This window comes from Lepidochelys olivacea (assembly GCF_965140295.1).
Source record: "Lepidochelys olivacea isolate rLepOli2 genome assembly, contig: Scaffold_29, whole genome shotgun sequence".
Classification (NCBI taxonomy): Eukaryota; Metazoa; Chordata; order Testudines; family Cheloniidae; genus Lepidochelys; species Lepidochelys olivacea.
The window spans coordinates 1-16,294 of NW_028181947.1; the positions used below are offsets into that span (position 1 = coordinate 1).

The window sequence follows — 16,294 nt, forward strand, 5'->3', positions numbered from 1 at the left end:
CGCGAGCCCCCCCCCCGGGTCCGGCCCCTCCCCATGAGCCCCCCCCCCGGGTCCGGCTCCGCCCCTCGCGAGCCCCGGGTCCAGCCCCCGGATCTGCCCCCCCCGCGAGCTCCCCGGGTCTGGCCCCCTGCCCCCCCGTGAGCCCAGGATCTGCCCCCCCGCAGGAGGCGCAGCCAGGACTTGGGGGACTCCCCGCAGGACTCGCTGTCCCGGGCGCGGAGCGTCCAGCCCCCCGTGCACCCCGTGAGCTCCCCGCAGCGATTCCCCCCGTGGGCAGCCGGCGGGTGACACGGGCCGGGGCATCAGGGACTTTCAGCCAAGCCCGGTGCCCTGGACTCCTCCCCAGCCCCAGCTTCCACCGGCCCAGCCTCCGACACTACCCCCCCCCGCTGTCCCTGGGCCAATGGGTCCCCTGGCCCCACCTCTGTTCGCCAGCCCCTGAGCCGCCCCTTCCCTGCCAGGCGAGAGCGCGTGTGGGGCAGCGGGCAGCCAGCCGCAGCCACCCCTGCCCTGGGGTCACTGCCGCGCCACACGCCCTTGTCCAGCCCCAAGACACGTGAGTGACACCGAGGGGAAACTGAGGCACGCACCGTCTTCACGCAAAACATTAAGGGTCACGTACCACATAACAAGGGGGAAACTGCACTTCGTTCCCCCCCACGCCCCCCGAGCCCCGGTTCTGCCCCTTGACGCTCCCCCTCTCCCCCTACAGATGAGGACCCACCGGTGTTGCCTCCCGCCCACGCCGCCTGCTGGCGGAACTCAGCCGGTTTCTGGTGAGTCGCCTTGCACGAGGGCCTTCGCACGCACCTTCCCTTGGCCCGTCCCTGTCCCGGGGCCTTTCTTTCCTCACTGCCCTGCCTCTCACGCCAGATGCCTGCGGTCACGCTTGCGCCGGTGGACATCTCGACCCCCTGCTGTGCGTTGCACACTCGCTGCCAGGTGCACTCACCCCGCTCTGGGACACCCTCGCACGCTCGCTGCCTGGGCGTGAACACACTCAGCATCTCACGCCCCCCCCAGCTCGCACGGCCGCAGCCTTGCCCGCCCGGGTCTCCCTCAGCTCCTCCACGCTCCCCTGGGGCCATGCAGATGGGGGGGCCTCTGGCCTCTTTCTAACCCCCCCCGTCGTCCTCCCCCGCCCGTCTTCACAGGCTGCTGGGTCTCTGCAATAACTTTGCCTACGTGGTGATGCTGAGCGCGGCCCATGACATCCTGAGCCGCCAGGGGGCGCTGGACATCAACGGGACCACCCAGGTGGGCCCACGCGGGGGGCGGGGGGGGGATAGGTAGCACAGAGACACCCCCTTGCCCAGGTCCGTCCTTGGGGGCAGGGCACCAGGGTTGCCCCCAAGGCTCTACGAGCGCTGGTGAGCGGATCCTTGTGCAAACAGCCGTGCAAAGGAGAGCTCAGCGGGGTGCGGGGGGGGAGAGCTCACCAGTGGGGACAGCCTGGGGGGGCTGCAGGGGGGCAGGGTGCGGGGGTGTGGAGAGCTCAGCCTGGGAGGGCTGTCATGGACACACAGGATCGGTGCTGCACCCCCAGCTTTGCAACAGTCCCTTGGAGGAATCCGTCCGTGGGGCTGACCCCTGGGGCTCTCCCTCCTCCTCCAGGGTTGGGGGTCACCATACAGAGGTCCCTCGTGCCAGGGCCGGTTGGGGTGGGGTGGGGTGGGGTGGGGGGGTGGGATCTTCAGCGTCTGCCCCAGTAACTGTGTCTCCTGCCCCCAGACTCCCCCGGTGACACCCCCCAGCGGAAACTCGTCCAACACCTCCCGCTACGACTGCAACCCCATCTCCACCGGGGTAAGTGCTGTGGGGGCAGGGCCTTGGGAGCTGGAGGGGCATGGCCTGGGGCAGGGGCTAGCCTTGTCTCTAACCCCCCCCCCCCGTAATTGTTCCCCCCACCAGGCTGTGCTCTTGGCTGACATCCTGCCCACCCTGCTCATCAAATTCAGCGCCCCCTTCTACATCCACCGCGTGCCCTATGGGTGAGTGGGGGGTGCGGTGGGGGGGCTGGGGTATTGGGGGAGGGATGTTGGGTGGCTGTTGGGTTTGGGGGTGGTGCTGGTTCCCCACATGGACCCTCCTGTCTCCCCCCAGCCCGTGGGGGGCTGTGGGGGACTGGGGGTGACCCGTGCTGGCCCTGTCTCTGCCCCCAGCCTGTGGGGGGCTGGGGGTGACCCGTGCTGACCCTGTCTCTGCCCCCAGCCCGTGGGGGGCCGTGGGGGGCTGGGGGTGACCCGTGCTGACCCTGTCTCTGCCCCCAGCCCGTGGGGGGCCGTGGGTGACCCGTGCTGACCCTGTCTCTGCCCCCAGCCCGTGGGGGGCCGTGGGTGGCTGTGGGTGACCCATGCTGACCCTGTCTCTGCCCCCAGCCCGTGGGAGGCCGTGGGGGGCTGGGGGTGACCCGTGCTGACCCTGTCTCTGCCCCCAGCCCGTGGGGGGCCGTGGGGGGCTGGGGGTGACCCGTGCTGGCCCTGTCTCTGCCCCCAGCCCGTGGGGGGCCGTGGGTGGCTGTGGGTGACCCATGCTGACCCTGTCTCTGCCCCCAGCCCGTGGGAGGCCGTGGGGGGCTGGGGGTGACCCGTGCTGGCCCTGTCTCTGCCCCCAGCCCGTGGGGGACCGTGGGGGGCTGGGAGTGACCCGTGCTGACCCTGTCTCTGCCCCCAGCCCGTGGGGGACCGTGGGGGGCTGGGAGTGACCCGTGCTGACCCTGTCTCTGCCCCCAGCCCGTGGGGGACCGTGGGGGGCTGGGGGTGACCCGTGCTGACCCTGTCTTTCCCCCCCAGCCCGCGGGTGGCGCTCTGCATCCTTTGTGCCTGGGGCAGTTTCCTGCTCGTCGCCTTCTCCACCACCGTGGGCATGAGCATCGGGGGTGAGCGCCGCGGGGGGCTGGGTACCGGGGCACAGGGCATTGTGGGCAAGAATTGAACCTCAGGGCAAGGGACAAGGGCATTGTGGGTAAGCGCTGTGCTCGGGGGGGGGACACAGGTGTATTGTGGGTAAGCGCTGTGCTCGGGGGGGGGATGGGTGCATTGTGGGTAAGCGCTGTGTTGGGGGTGGGGTGGGGAGGAGGACAGGTGCATTGTGGGTAAGCGCTGTGCTCGGGGGGGCACGGGACGGACAGGTGCATTGTGGGTAAGCGCTGTGCTCGGGGGGGCACGGGACGGACAGGTGCATTGTGGGTAAGCGCTGTGCTCGGGGGACGGAAGGACAGGTGCATTGTGGGTAAGCGCTGTGCTCGGGGGGGGACGGACAGGTGCATTGTGGGTAAGCGCTGTGCTGGGGTGGGATGGGGAGAAGGACAGGTGCATTGTGGGTAAGCGCTGTGCTCGGGGGGGGACACGGGTGCATTGTGGGTAAGCGCTGTGCTGGGGTTGGGGTGGGGAGGAGGACAGGTGCATTGTGGGTAAGCGCTGTGCTCGGGGGGGGGACAGGTGCATTGTGGGTAAGCGCTGTGCTGGGGGTGGGGTGGGGAGGAGGACAGGTGCATTGTGGGTAAGCGCTCTGCTCGGGGGGGGCGGGTGCATTGTGGGTAAGTGCTGTGCTGGGGTGGGGTGGGGAGGAGGACAGGTGCATTGTGGGTAAGCGCTGTGCTCGGGGGGGGACACCGATAGGTGCATTGTGGGTAAGCGCTGTGCTCGGGGGGGGGGACCGATAGGTGCATTGTGGGTAAGCGCTGTGCTGGGGGTGGGGTGGGGAGGAGGACAGGTGCATTGTGGGTAAGCGCTGTGCTCGGGGGGATGGGTGCATTGTGGGTAAGCGCTGTGCTGGGGGTGGGGTGGGGAGGAGGACAGGTGCATTGTGGGTAAGCGCTGTGCTGGGGGGGGATGGGTGCATTGTGGGTAAGCGCTGTGCTGGGGGGGACGGACAGGTGCATTGTGGGTAAGCGCTGTGCTGGGGGTGGGGTGGGGAGAAGGACAGGTGCATTGTGGGTAAGCGCTGTGCTGGGGTGGGATGGGGAGAAGGACAGGTGCATTGTGGGTAAGCGCTGTGCTGGGGGTGGGGTGGGGAGGAGGACAGGTGCATTGTGGGTAAGCGCTGTGCTGGGGTGGGATGGGGAGGAGGACAGGTGCATTGTGGGTAAGCGCTGTGCTCGGGGGGGGACGGGGGACGGGTGCATTGTGGGTAAGCGCTGTGCTCGGGGGGGGGACGGGGGACGGGTGCATTGTGGGTAAGCGCTGTGCTCGGGGGGGGGACGGGGGACGGGTGCATTGTGGGTAAGCGCTGTGCTCGGGGGGGGGACGGGTGCATTGTGGGTAAGCGCTGTGCTGGGGGTGGGGTGGGGAGGAGGACAGGTGCATTGTGGGTAAGCGCTGTGCTCGGGGGGGGGACAGGTGCATTGTGGGTAAGCGCTGTGCTGGGGGTGGGGTGGGGAGGAGGACAGGTGCATTGTGGGTAAGCGCTCTGCTCGGGGGGGGCGGGTGCATTGTGGGTAAGTGCTGTGCTGGGGGTGGGGTGGGGAGGAGGACAGGTGCATTGTGGGTAAGCGCTGTGCTCGGGGGGGGACACCGATAGGTGCATTGTGGGTAAGCGCTGTGCTCGGGGGGGGGGACCGATAGGTGCATTGTGGGTAAGCGCTGTGCTGGGGGTGGGGTGGGGAGGAGGACAGGTGCATTGTGGGTAAGCGCTGTGCTCGGGGGGATGGGTGCATTGTGGGTAAGCGCTGTGCTGGGGGTGGGGTGGGGAGGAGGACAGGTGCATTGTGGGTAAGCGCTGTGCTGGGGGGGGATGGGTGCATTGTGGGTAAGCGCTGTGCTGGGGGGGACGGACAGGTGCATTGTGGGTAAGCGCTGTGCTGGGGGTGGGGTGGGGAGAAGGACAGGTGCATTGTGGGTAAGCGCTGTGCTGGGGTGGGATGGGGAGAAGGACAGGTGCATTGTGGGTAAGCGCTGTGCTGGGGGTGGGGTGGGGAGGAGGACAGGTGCATTGTGGGTAAGCGCTGTGCTGGGGTGGGATGGGGAGGAGGACAGGTGCATTGTGGGTAAGCGCTGTGCTCGGGGGGGGACGGGGGACGGGTGCATTGTGGGTAAGCGCTGTGCTCGGGGGGGGGACGGGGGACGGGTGCATTGTGGGTAAGCGCTGTGCTCGGGGGGGGGACGGGGGACGGGTGCATTGTGGGTAAGCGCTGTGCTCGGGGGGGGGACGGGTGCATTGTGGGTAAGTGCTGTGCTCGCGGGGGGGGGACGGGGGACAGGTGCATTGTGGGTAAGCGCTGTGCTCGGGGGGGACGGGGGACAGGTGCATTGTGGGTAAGCGCTGTGCTCGGGGGGGACGGGGACAGGTGCATTGTGGGTAAGCGCTGTGCTCAGGGGGGGATGGGGAGGGGAGGAGGACAGGTGCATTGTGGGTAAGCACTGTGCTGGGGTGGGATGGGGAGAAGGACAGGTGCATTGTGGGTAAGCGCTGTGCTCGGGGGGGGGACACGGGTGCATTGTGGGTAAGCGCTGTGCTGGGGTGGGGTGGGGTGGGGAGGAGGACAGGTGCATTGTGGGTAAGCGCTGTGCTCGGGGGGGGACGGACAGGTGCATTGTGGGTAAGCGCTGTGCTCGGGGGGGGGACAGGTGCATTGTGGGTAAGCGCTGTGCTGGGGGTGGGGTGGGGAGAAGGACAGGTGCATTGTGGGTAAGCGCTGTGCTGGGGGTGGGGTGGGGAGGAGGACAGGTGCATTGTGGGTAAGCGCTGTGCTCGGGGGGGGATGGGGAGGAGGACAGGTGCATTGTGGGTAAGTGCTGTGCTCGGGGGGGACGGGGGACGGGTGCATTGTGGGTAAGCGCTGTGCTCGGGGGGGGGACGGGGGACGGATGCATTGTGGGTAAGCGCTGTGCTGGAGTGGGATGGGGAGGAGGACAGGTGCATTGTGGGTAAGCGCTCTGCTCGGGGGGGGACGGGTGCATTGTGGGTAAGCGCTGTGCTGGGGGTGGGGTGGGGAGGAGGACAGGTGCATTGTGGGTAAGCGCTGTGCTCGCGGGGGGGACGGGGGACAGGTGCATTGTGGGTAAGCGCTGTGCTCGGGGGGGGGCGGGGGACAGGTGCATTGTGGGTAAGCGCTGTGCTTGGGGGGGGACGGGGGACAGGTGCATTGTGGGTAAGCGCTGTGCTCGGGGGGGGGATGGGTGCATTGTGGGTAAGCGCTGTGCTCGGGGGGGGGATGGGGAGGGGAGGAGGACAGGTGCATTGTGGGTAAGCGCTGTGCTGGGGTGGGATGGGGAGAAGGACAGGTGCATTGTGGGTAAGCGCTGTGCTCGGGGGGGACGGGGGACAGGTGCATTGTGGGTAAGCGCTGTGCTCGGGGGGGGACGGGGGACAGGTGCATTGTGGGTAAGCGCTGTGCTCGGGGGGGGATGGGGAGGGGAGGAGGACAGGTGCATTGTGGGTAAGCGCTGTGCTGGGGTGGGATGGGGAGAAGGACAGGTGCATTGTGGGTAAGCGCTGTGCTCGGGGGGGGGACGGGTGCATTGTGGGTAAGCGCTGTGTTGGGGGTGGGATGGGGAGAAGGACATGTGCATTGTGGGTAAGCGCTGTGCTCGGGGGGGGACGGACAGGTGCATTGTGGGTAAGCGCTGTGCTGGGGGTGGGGTGGGGAGGAGGACAGGTGCATTGTGGGTAAGCGCTGTGCTCGGGGGGGGGGGACGGGGGACAGGTGCTTTGTGGGTAACCGCTGTGTGTCTCCCCCAGGGGTGGTCCTGGCCAGCATCTCATCGGGGCTGGGGGAGATCAGCTTCCTGGCGCTCACGGCCTTCTACCCCAGGTAGCGGGGGGCGCAGGGGGAGGGGCTGGGGGGGTCATTGGGAGGGCTGCAAGGGGCTGGGACTTCTGGCGGGGGGGGCATGTGTCCATCCCCGCTCTCACCCCACATTTCTCCCCCCAGCGAGGTGGTGTCGTGCTGGTCGTCGGGCACGGGGGGCGCCGGCCTGCTGGGGGCGCTGTCGTACCTGGGGCTGACGCAGGCCGGGCTCAGCCCCCGTCACACCCTGCTGCTCATGCTGAGCGTGCCCCTGGCCATGCTGCTCAGGTATGGGGCCGTGGGGGGGGCAGTGAGGGGGAGAGGGGTGGCTTTTTGGGAGCCCCCCCAGCATCTTACCCCCCCCTTTGTCTGCCCCCAGCTATTACTTGCTGCTGGTGCCCCCCCCCACGGTGCCGCAGTGGTGCTGGAGTGATGGCGCTGTCCTGCAGGACCCCTTGCCCGCCGCCCGCCAGCCCCTCATGGGGGGGCCCGCAGTGAAGCAGGGTAAGGGGGGCAGGGGTCAATGTGTGGGTGGGGGCTGGGAGGGAGAAGGACAGGGAGCTGTGGGAGATTGGGTTGGGGGGCACGGGGGGCTAGGAGTGGGGGGGTTGGACTGTGCAGGGAGCAGTGGGGGGTTGTGGGGAGATAGTGGGGGGGGTTGGGGGCTGGTGGAGGGGGCCGTGGGGCCCAGCTGACGTCTGTCCCCCCCAGGTGGCGGGGGTGCGGAGCTGACCCTGCAGGCCAAGGGGCAGATTGTGAAGGTAGGATGGGTGCGGGGGCAGGGTCCTGGCATGGGCGGGGGAAGGGCGCAGGGGCAGGGCCGGAACCCAGGCGTCCTGGCTCTTGGTCTCTCTCCCGTAGCCCAGCCACACGGGGGGAAATGGGGGGGGTGGAACCGGGAGAACCGGACTGAAGGAAGCTGCGACTGCTTTATTCCCAGCCCCACAGCGCTGCCAGGCCTTGGGGAGCGGGGAGAGACTGGGGTGGGGAGAGGGACCCAGGCGTCCGGGGAGGGTCCCCTGCAGCGCTCCCAGAGACTGGGGCGGGGAGTGGGACCCAGGCGTCCGGGGATGGGGGATCCCTCTGCAGCGCTCCCAGAGACCGGGGCGGGGACTGGGACCCAGGCATCCAGGGAGGGTCCCCTGCAGCGCTCCCAGAGACCGGGGCGGGGAGTGGGACCCAGGCGTCCGGGGATGGGGGATCCCTCTGCAGCGCACTCATCTGGCTGCTTGTGCAGTGCATGGGGGAAAGGATGCCCCCCCGCCCGCCCCCCCGCCCGCCCGCCTCCTCTCACCTCCTCTCCCCGCAGGGTCTCCTGAAATACCTCCTACCCCTGGCGCTCGTTTACTTCGCGGAGTATTTCATCAACCAGGGCCTGGTGAGTACTGGGGGGTCCCTGCGTCCCGCCGTGCCCCACCCTGCCCCGCCGAGCCGTGAGTCGATAGGTGCGACCCCTGCGGCCCCCCAGCCCGGCCCCCAGCACCGGGCCTCTGGCTCCGTTCAGTCGCCCATGGGCGTCCTTTCCCCCACAACGCTCTGACCCGGGTGCTGGAGAGGTCTTTGCCCTGGGGGGGTCTGTCCACAGCTCCCCGCTGGTGGCTGTGTGCTGGGGCAGCGGTCCCGGGGCCGGTTCTGTAACAGACCCTGGGGGGACCCCTTCAGTGTGTCACTCCCTTGCCGGGGTAACCCCTGGGCTTTGCCGCCTCCTGGGCCAGCACCTTGCAGCCTCCCCCCCCCCGCCTCCCCCCCAACGCCTGGGGGAGACGTGCGCCCCGACCTCTGGAGAGTGCAGCGACTCTCAGCCGGGGGGCAACCGCACAGGGGTGCCTGGTGCCCGGGACACGGCGCAGAACCAACGGCCAGGTCACAGCAAAGTCCGTCTGAGTGACTCCAGAGCCCTGCTGCCGAGCCCCCCCCTTCTCCCCAGTCTAGACGCGTCTCTCCAGCAGCTCCCGCCCCCAGGCCCGCCTCCGTCTGGTCTCCTCCAGACTCGCTCTTTGTTCTCCAGCTGCTCAAACCGGCTTGCTTCCTGCAGAGGGCCAGGGTGGTACAAATCGCCAGCCCCACCTGGATCTCTGGATTCTTCTGCCAAAAAAATACCCCCACCATTAATAATGCAGCACAAAGGGGGAAACTGAGGCACGTACACTATTCATGTGAAATACTCCAAAAAATCCCATTTCATCCCAGCAGGTGATGGACTTTTAACATCTAGTTTGTGTGCCAGTGTGCCTTTGAGGGCATTACTGAAATACGCTGTAGTTCTGGGTAACAATCCTAGAGCAAGATCTCATAGTGCCATATACAATGTTGGTACACACATTTCAACGGGCCAATGATGTTCAGCAGATTATGAGTTTCCAAATGTTACCTTACAAGGCATCCTTTGTACGAAATATATCATAACCATATAAAAGTGGTGATCATGGGGTACAGGTTGTCACATGGGGTTGCTTTGGGGGGCGCTAGCAGGACGCTGGGGGGCTGCACAGCAAGGGGAGCTGGCAGTGGGGGGCTGTGGGGAATTGTGTACTGGCATGGGAGGCTTCGGGTGCCGGGCGAAGTGCCTGGACGGGTGAGAAGTACTGGGGGAAGGGGCCAGGGCAGAGGGGAGGGTTGCTGGTGTGTGTTTGGGGGGAGTTGCGTCTGTATCACTAACACCCTCCCCCCCTATTTTCCCCCCCAGTTTGAACTGCTGTACTTCCGGGACTCGGCTCTGACGCACGCTCAGCAATATCGCTGGTGAGAGCCCCCCGGCCCTGCCCAGGGTCTCCCCCTGATCCTGCCACAAGTTCCCCAGGGGCCTGGACACCCCCGCCCAAGGAGGAAGGTTCCTGGGGCCTGGGGTTGAGTCCCATGGGGTGGGAAGGGTTGGGGTCACCTGGACCCCTGGGAGAGACTTGTGGGCCCCCCAATACTGACCACCCCCCTACTCCCTCGTGTAGGTACCAGATGCTCTACCAGGCCGGGGTGTTTGTATCCCGGTCCTCCCTGCGCTGCGTCCAGATCCGCCACATCTGGGTCCTCGCCCTGCTGCAGGTTTGGCTGCCCTGCCCCCTCTGCCCTGCACCCCAGCTCCCCTCTACCCTCCCCCCAGCTGCCAGCCCCGGGGGTCCCAGCTACTAGGTGAGGTCACACTGGGTCCTCTGCAACAAGGAACCCTGTCCCACCACCTCGTTACACACGCAGCACACAGGGAAACTGAGACATACACCGTGTTCGTGCAAAACACGAAGAAAATCACCCACTTGGTCCCACCCCTTTCGCCCCTCCCTGCAGCCTCCCAGCCCTCTCTGCCCTTCCCCCCCAGCCCCTTCCATGGGTGCCCCCTGTGACGGATTGTCACCTGCGGGGTGCAGTCTGGGAGCCGTGGGAACCACTTTGCCCCCTAACCAGAGGGCTGGAGCGGCCTCCCTCACACGGCTGTTATCACCCAACGCGACAGCAGGTGGCCCCACGCACCCAACTGAGTGCTTCACCTAAGCCACTTGTGGACAAAGACGAGACACAGCCAATTTCCCAGCTCCCCAGTCCTGCCCCCCCCCCCGCCCCCCCCGAGTACAGCCCAGAACTAGACCGTCTTGCAGCGCACAGGGTCTGTACAACGCTAGCCCATTAATATATTCGCTTCCCCCTCGAGGGGGGAAAGCGACGCAAAGATTTTTCCAGACACGTCACTCAAACCACACTGGTAAAGATAAACAGAAAGCAAGTTCATTAACTCCAACAGACTGATTCTAAGGGGTAGCAAACAGCTCAAAGCAGATTACCTAGCAAATAAACAAAACCGCCCACCAAGCCTAATAGACTGGATCTGATTTAGTGAACTCTCACCCTGACTGATGACACAAGCCGTCCACCCAGTTTCCATACATGGGCTAGAAATCCCTTTAGCCTGGGTCCAGCACCTCCCGCACTGTTCCTCAGGGGTTTCCAGGAGTTCTCTTGCGTGGGGCGTGAGGCCGAGAGCTGATGTCACACCCCACCTTATACAGGTTTACCATAGGGCGGGACCCCTTTGTTCCAAGCTAAGTACCCAGCCCAGTTTGGGGAAAGAAACGGGTATCAAAGTGGAGTTCAGTGTCATGTGGTCTGGTCACATGCCCTGCTGAGTCATCGCCACCATTACTCGTAGAATCACAGGGCTGGGAGGGACCTCGCGAGATCTCTAGTCCAGTCCCCTGCACTCAGGGCAGGACCAAGGATTATCTAGAGCACCCCTGACAGGTGTTTGTCTCACGTGCTCTTAAATATCCCCAATGATGGAGATTCCACAACCTCCCTGGGCAATTTATTCCAGTGCTCAACCACCCGGACAGGTCAGAAGTTTTTCCTAATGTCCAGCCTAAACCGCCCTGGCTGCAATTTAAGCCCGTTGCTTCTTGTCCTGTGCTCAGAGGTTCAGACCAATTCTTCTCCCCCCTTTTTGGAACAACCTTTTTCATACTTGAAAAGTGTTCTCATGGCCCGTCTCAGTCTTCTCTTCTCCAGACTAAACAAACCCCGTGTTTTCAATCTTCCCTCATAGCTCACGTTTTCTAGACCTTGAATCATTTTTGTTGCTCTTCTCCGGACTCTCTCCAATTTGTCCACATCTTTTCTGAAATGTGGCGCCCAGAACTGGACACAAGACTCCAGTTGAGGCCTAATCAGTGCGGAGCAGAGCGGAAGAATCACTTCTCGTGTCTTGCGTACAACACTCCTGCTGACACAGCCCAGAATGAAGTTTGCTTTTTTTGCAGCAGCGTTACCCTGTTGACTCATATTTAGCTTGTGATCCACTGTGACCCCCAGATCCCTTTCCGCAGCGCTCCTGCCTAGGCCGTCATTGCCCATTCTGTATGGGTGCAACGGATTGTTCCTTCCTAAGTGGAGGACTTTGCATGGGTCCTGATTGAATTTCATCCTATTTACTTCAGGCCATTTCTCCAGGTTGTCCAGATCATCTTGAATTTTAATCCTATCCTCCAAAGGACTCACAACCCCTCCCACTTTGGCTGAAACGTTCCCAGTAAGGCTAAACTCTTCCGGGGCCCATTGTCTTTGTTGATGAGCCATGAGCACTGTCTGGGTTCTTCCTTGTTGTACCTGCAAGGCTGGCTGTGGGTGTTACCCAGAGTGAGCCCATGTGAAATGCAGATCATCAGAGTCAACATTCATCTCTTCAGACACACAAATGATACATTCACACAAATGAGATAATCACATGCAGCAAATCATAACTTTTCCAGTGACCCCTCCCATGATACATCTTGTACAAGATGCATTATAACTATGTCATAATCATATCACAATGATGAATATGGGGTGTAGTGTCACACTTCCCTTCCCCCCTCCCTGCAGCCTCCCGCCACCAGCCCCTTCCCTGGGGTGCCCCTCCCTGCAGCCTCCCAGCCACCAGCCCCTCCCCAGTCACTAGCTCCTTCCCTGGGGTGCCCTGCTCCCCCCTCCCCGCTGCCTCACTCCTTCCCTTTCCATGAAGCCTCCCAGCCCCAGCTCACCTGCTGTGCCCTAGGAGGGAAACCCCACTTCACGGGGCTTCAGAGTCCCCCCCAAGCCCCTTTCTGTGTGTCACGCTAATCCCCTTCCCCCAACCCCTGGCCATGGTGCCGGGTGTGTCACGCTAATCCCCTTCCCCCAGCCCCTTTGCCATGGGGCCGGGCGTGTCACGCTAATCCCCTTCCCCCAGCCCCTTTGCCATGGGGCCGGGCGTGTCACGCTAATCCCCTTCCCCCAGCCCCTGGCCATGGTGCTGGGTGTGTCACGCTAATCCCCTTCCCCCAGCCCCTTTGCCATGGGGCCGGGCGTGTCACGCTAATCCCCTTCCCCCAGCCCCTTTGCCATGGGGCCGGGCGTGTCACGCTAATCCCCTTCCCCCAGCCCCTTTGCCATGGGGCCGGGCGTGTCACGCTAATCCCCTTCCCCCAGCCCCTTTGCCATGGGGCTGGGCGTGTCACGCTAATCCCCTTCCCCCAGCCCCTTTGCCATGGGGCCAGGCGTGTCACGCTAATCCCCTTCCCCCAGCCCCTGGCCATGGGGCCGGGCGTGTCACGCTAATCCCCAGCCCCTTTGCCATGGGGCCGGGCGTGTCACGCTAATCCCCTTCCCCCAGCCCCTTTGCCATGGGGCCGGGTGTGTCACGCTAATCCCCTTCCCCCAGCCCCTGGCCATGGGGCCGGGTGTGTCACGCTAATCCCCTTCCCCCAGCCCCTGGCCATGGGGCCGGGTGTGTCACGCTAATCCCCTTCCCCCAGCCCCTGGCCATGGGGCCGGGCGTGTCACGCTAATCACTGACCCCGTTCCCTGCCCCTTGCAGTGCCTGAACATGGTGTTCCTCCTGGCCGCGGTGTACTTTACGTTCCTGCCTAGCATCTACCTGGTCTTCGCCCTGGTCCTGTACGAGGGGCTGCTGGGGGGTGCCAGCTACGTGAACACCTTCCACAACATCAGCCTGGAGGTGAGTCCGGGGGGACACCGGGGGGCTCGGGGGGAGGGAAGTAACAGAGCACCCGGGGGAGACACCGGGCGGGGGGGTTGGTGTGGAAGGGAACTAACAGAGCACGGGGGGGGGCACCAGTTCAGGAAGGTTTAGGGGAGACACCAGGCCGGGAGGGCACTCGGGGTGCCAGGCCTGGGGAAGCAGTTTAATGGGGTGCCAGGTAAGAGCCCAGGGCAAGATGGGAGGGGGGTATTAACGTAACACTGCAGCTCCAAGACACAGCGGGCGGGGGCGGGGGCCGGGGGAGGGTTTGTGGGGGCAGGGGGGGGGGAGGGCACTACATAGCACCGTGGGGGGGGTCTGCGTGCCAGGGAAAGGAGGGCATGGGGGAGGGGAGGTAGGGTGTGGGGAGGGGGGAAGGAGGGTGTGGGGGAGAGGGAGCAGGGTGTGGTGGGGGCTGTGCTGCCATTAATCCTGCCCCCCGCCCGCCCCGCAGAGCCCACCGGAGGAGCGGGAGTTCGCCATGGGCGTGGGCTGTGTGGCCGACACCCTGGGCATCTCGCTGGCTGGAGCCGCCGCGTTCCCCGCCCACGACTACTTCTGCCGCCTGCCCTGAGTGGCCCAGGGCGGCCTGGGCATCGGGGGGCCCCACCCCGCGGGGCGCTGGGTCTGCGTGCGCCCCCAGCTGGCCCGGTCCTGCTGGCCCTCCAGCCTGTTTCTGCCTTGGGGGCTGGGAGGGGAAGAGGATGCAGGGGCTGGTATGGAGCTGGGGGGGGTCTGGCCCCAATAGGGGTAGGACTGGGGGGCATTGGAGTCAGGCTGGGTGCGTGGGAGGGATCAGGTTAGGAAGGGCGGTGTGGGGCTGGCGAATGGGGGGCTGGGGTGTATGGGGCTGAGAGTGTGGGTATGTGGGGTATCTGGGCGGATGGGGTTTATGGGGCTGGGAGTGTGGGTATGTTGGGGCCTGGGAGTGTGGGGGGCGGGGGGGGAAGGGTACTATATAGCACCATGGGGGTGGGGTTGCGTGCCAGGGAAAGGAGGGTATGAGGGAGGGGAGGCAGGGTGTGGGGCGGGGGGAAGGAGGGTATAGGGGAGAGGGAGCAGGTTGTGGTGGGGGCTGGGTGTATAGGACTGGGGATGTAGAGGGTTGGGATCTATGGGGTCCATAGGAGTATGTGGGGGGAGCTGCCCAGTCAATAAAGGGCTCGTTCCCACGCCCAGCGGGCATGGGCGTTACTGCTGTGTCTGTGTCACTTACTGCCTTGGGGGGTGCCCCAGGTCCCCCAGTGGGAGGTTGTGGGGCTGGGGACAGAGTCATCCCACACTGGGGATCCCCCCTGCCCCACTGCAGGCTGCTCTGCCCCCTTGCCGGCCTGCCTGTTGCTGCAGCTCCTGGTCACTGCCATCACTGGGGTGGAGGTGGGGGGTGACCCCCAGGTCATATTTCCCATCATGCCCCAGCGGGCATGAGGCGGGGCTGGGCAGGGATGGGAGGGGGTTTGGGACTGGCCCATGGTAGGCAGGGGCATGTCTACACCAGAGCTAACCCGGAGCAGGGCCGAGGGGTTCATGGGCAGGAGCTGCCCTGATTTGCTCTGGGGGACAATGAGCCCTGAATGTGGAGGTTGGGGGGGGCCCGTCCATCCATCTGTCCCTACATGAACCCCTGCCTGTCTCTGCCCCCTGGGCCGTGGGGGCAGGAGGGAAGTGATGCCAGATATCAGCACTGGGGGGGAGGATTAACCCCCCCATCCCCTTGGGGAAAAGCCACAGCCCAGCCCCTCACTTCTCATCCTGCCCCTCCGCCACCTCTTCCCATTCCGCCACCTCTCCCCATGGCCTTCCCATCCTGCCCTGCTCCCTGGGACTCCATTTCCCATCATGCACCTTGTGACAACATGGGAATTTTCGGTAACAGGGTTATGAGGCCCACGTGTGCCTCAGTTTCCCCCAGCCGTGGCTTGTGGCACAGTTCACAGCCCCGGGGAAGGCTGCTGGAGGGCAGTGGAGGCCAGCAGGGGTGTGGCCGGCTGCCTGGGCCAAAGCAAAGGGGGCAAGACCCAGGGAGGGGTGAGCAGCAGCGCTAAGGGGGGCTCTGGCAGGGGGCGTCTGTCCCCGCGCTGGGGCTGCCAGCCTGGCACCGGGCAGGGCCCAGGTGGAGCAGGAACCTGGAGCCCAGGGCTCGGGGCTGGAGGTGGGGAGGCTGCAGGGCCGGCCCTGGGGGACAGCGAGAGCCCTGGGGGTCCGGCCCAGTGACAGACACTGCACCAGAGCTGGGGGCCCGGCACCGAGCCTGTGGGTCTAGGACACCCGCCTGGGACTGTATTACCCAGCACGCCCTGCTCCCCTCCGCCCCGGGACTCCATTTCCCAGCACGCCCCGCTCCCCTCCACCCCGGGACTCCATTTCCCAGTATGCCCCGCTCCCCCCCGCCCCGGGACTCCATTTCCCAGCACGCCCCATTCCCCTCCACCCCGGGACTCCATTTCCCAGCACGCCCCGCTCCCCTCCACCCCGGGACTCCATTTCCCAGAACACCCCGCTCCCCTCCGCCCCGGGACTCCATTTCCCAGTATGCCCTGCTCCCCTCCACCCCGGGACTCCATTTCCCAGCACGCCCCACTCCCCCCCGCCCTGGGACTCCATTTCCCAGTATGCCCTGCTCCCCCTCCACCCCGGGACTGTATTACCCAGCACGCCCCGCTCCCCCTCCACCCCGGGACTGTATTACCCAGCATGCCCCGCTCCCCTCCGCCCCGGGACTCCATTTCCCAGCACGCCCCACTCCCCCCTGCCCCGGGACTGTATTACCCAGCACGCCCCGCTCCCCTCCGCCCCGGGACTCCATTTCCCAGCACGCCCCACTCCCCCCTGCCCCGGGACTGTATTACCCAGCACGCCCCGCTCCCCTCCACCCCGGGACTCCATTTCCCAGCATGCCCCGCTCCCCCCCACCCCGGGACTCCATTTCCCAGCACGCCCCGTTCCCCTCCGCCCCGGGACTGTATTACCCAGCACGCCCCGCTCCCCTCCACCCCAGGACTCCATTTCCCAGCACGCCCCGCTCCCCTCCACCCCGGGACTCCATTTCCCAGTATGCCCTGCTCCCCCTCCACCCCGGGCTT

At 65.4% G+C, this 16,294-nt stretch overlaps 1 protein-coding gene across 1 annotated transcript; it reads left to right on the top strand.

Moving 5' to 3' along the window:
* Positions 1-164: 164 nt before the first annotated feature.
* CLN3 (CLN3 lysosomal/endosomal transmembrane protein, battenin) lies at positions 165-13,969 on the top strand (the record flags this gene model as incomplete). Its single annotated transcript, XM_084652602.1, has 16 exons — positions 165-243; positions 436-556; positions 713-776; positions 1,155-1,257; positions 1,732-1,806; positions 1,912-1,991; positions 2,793-2,878; positions 6,682-6,754; positions 6,875-7,018; positions 7,110-7,234; positions 7,442-7,491; positions 8,040-8,108; positions 9,417-9,472; positions 9,676-9,769; positions 13,047-13,187; positions 13,666-13,969. Coding segments are annotated over 16 exons (1,480 nt in total), but the record flags the coding sequence as incomplete, so codon positions are not given.
* Between the last annotated feature and the right edge of the window lie 2,325 nt (positions 13,970-16,294).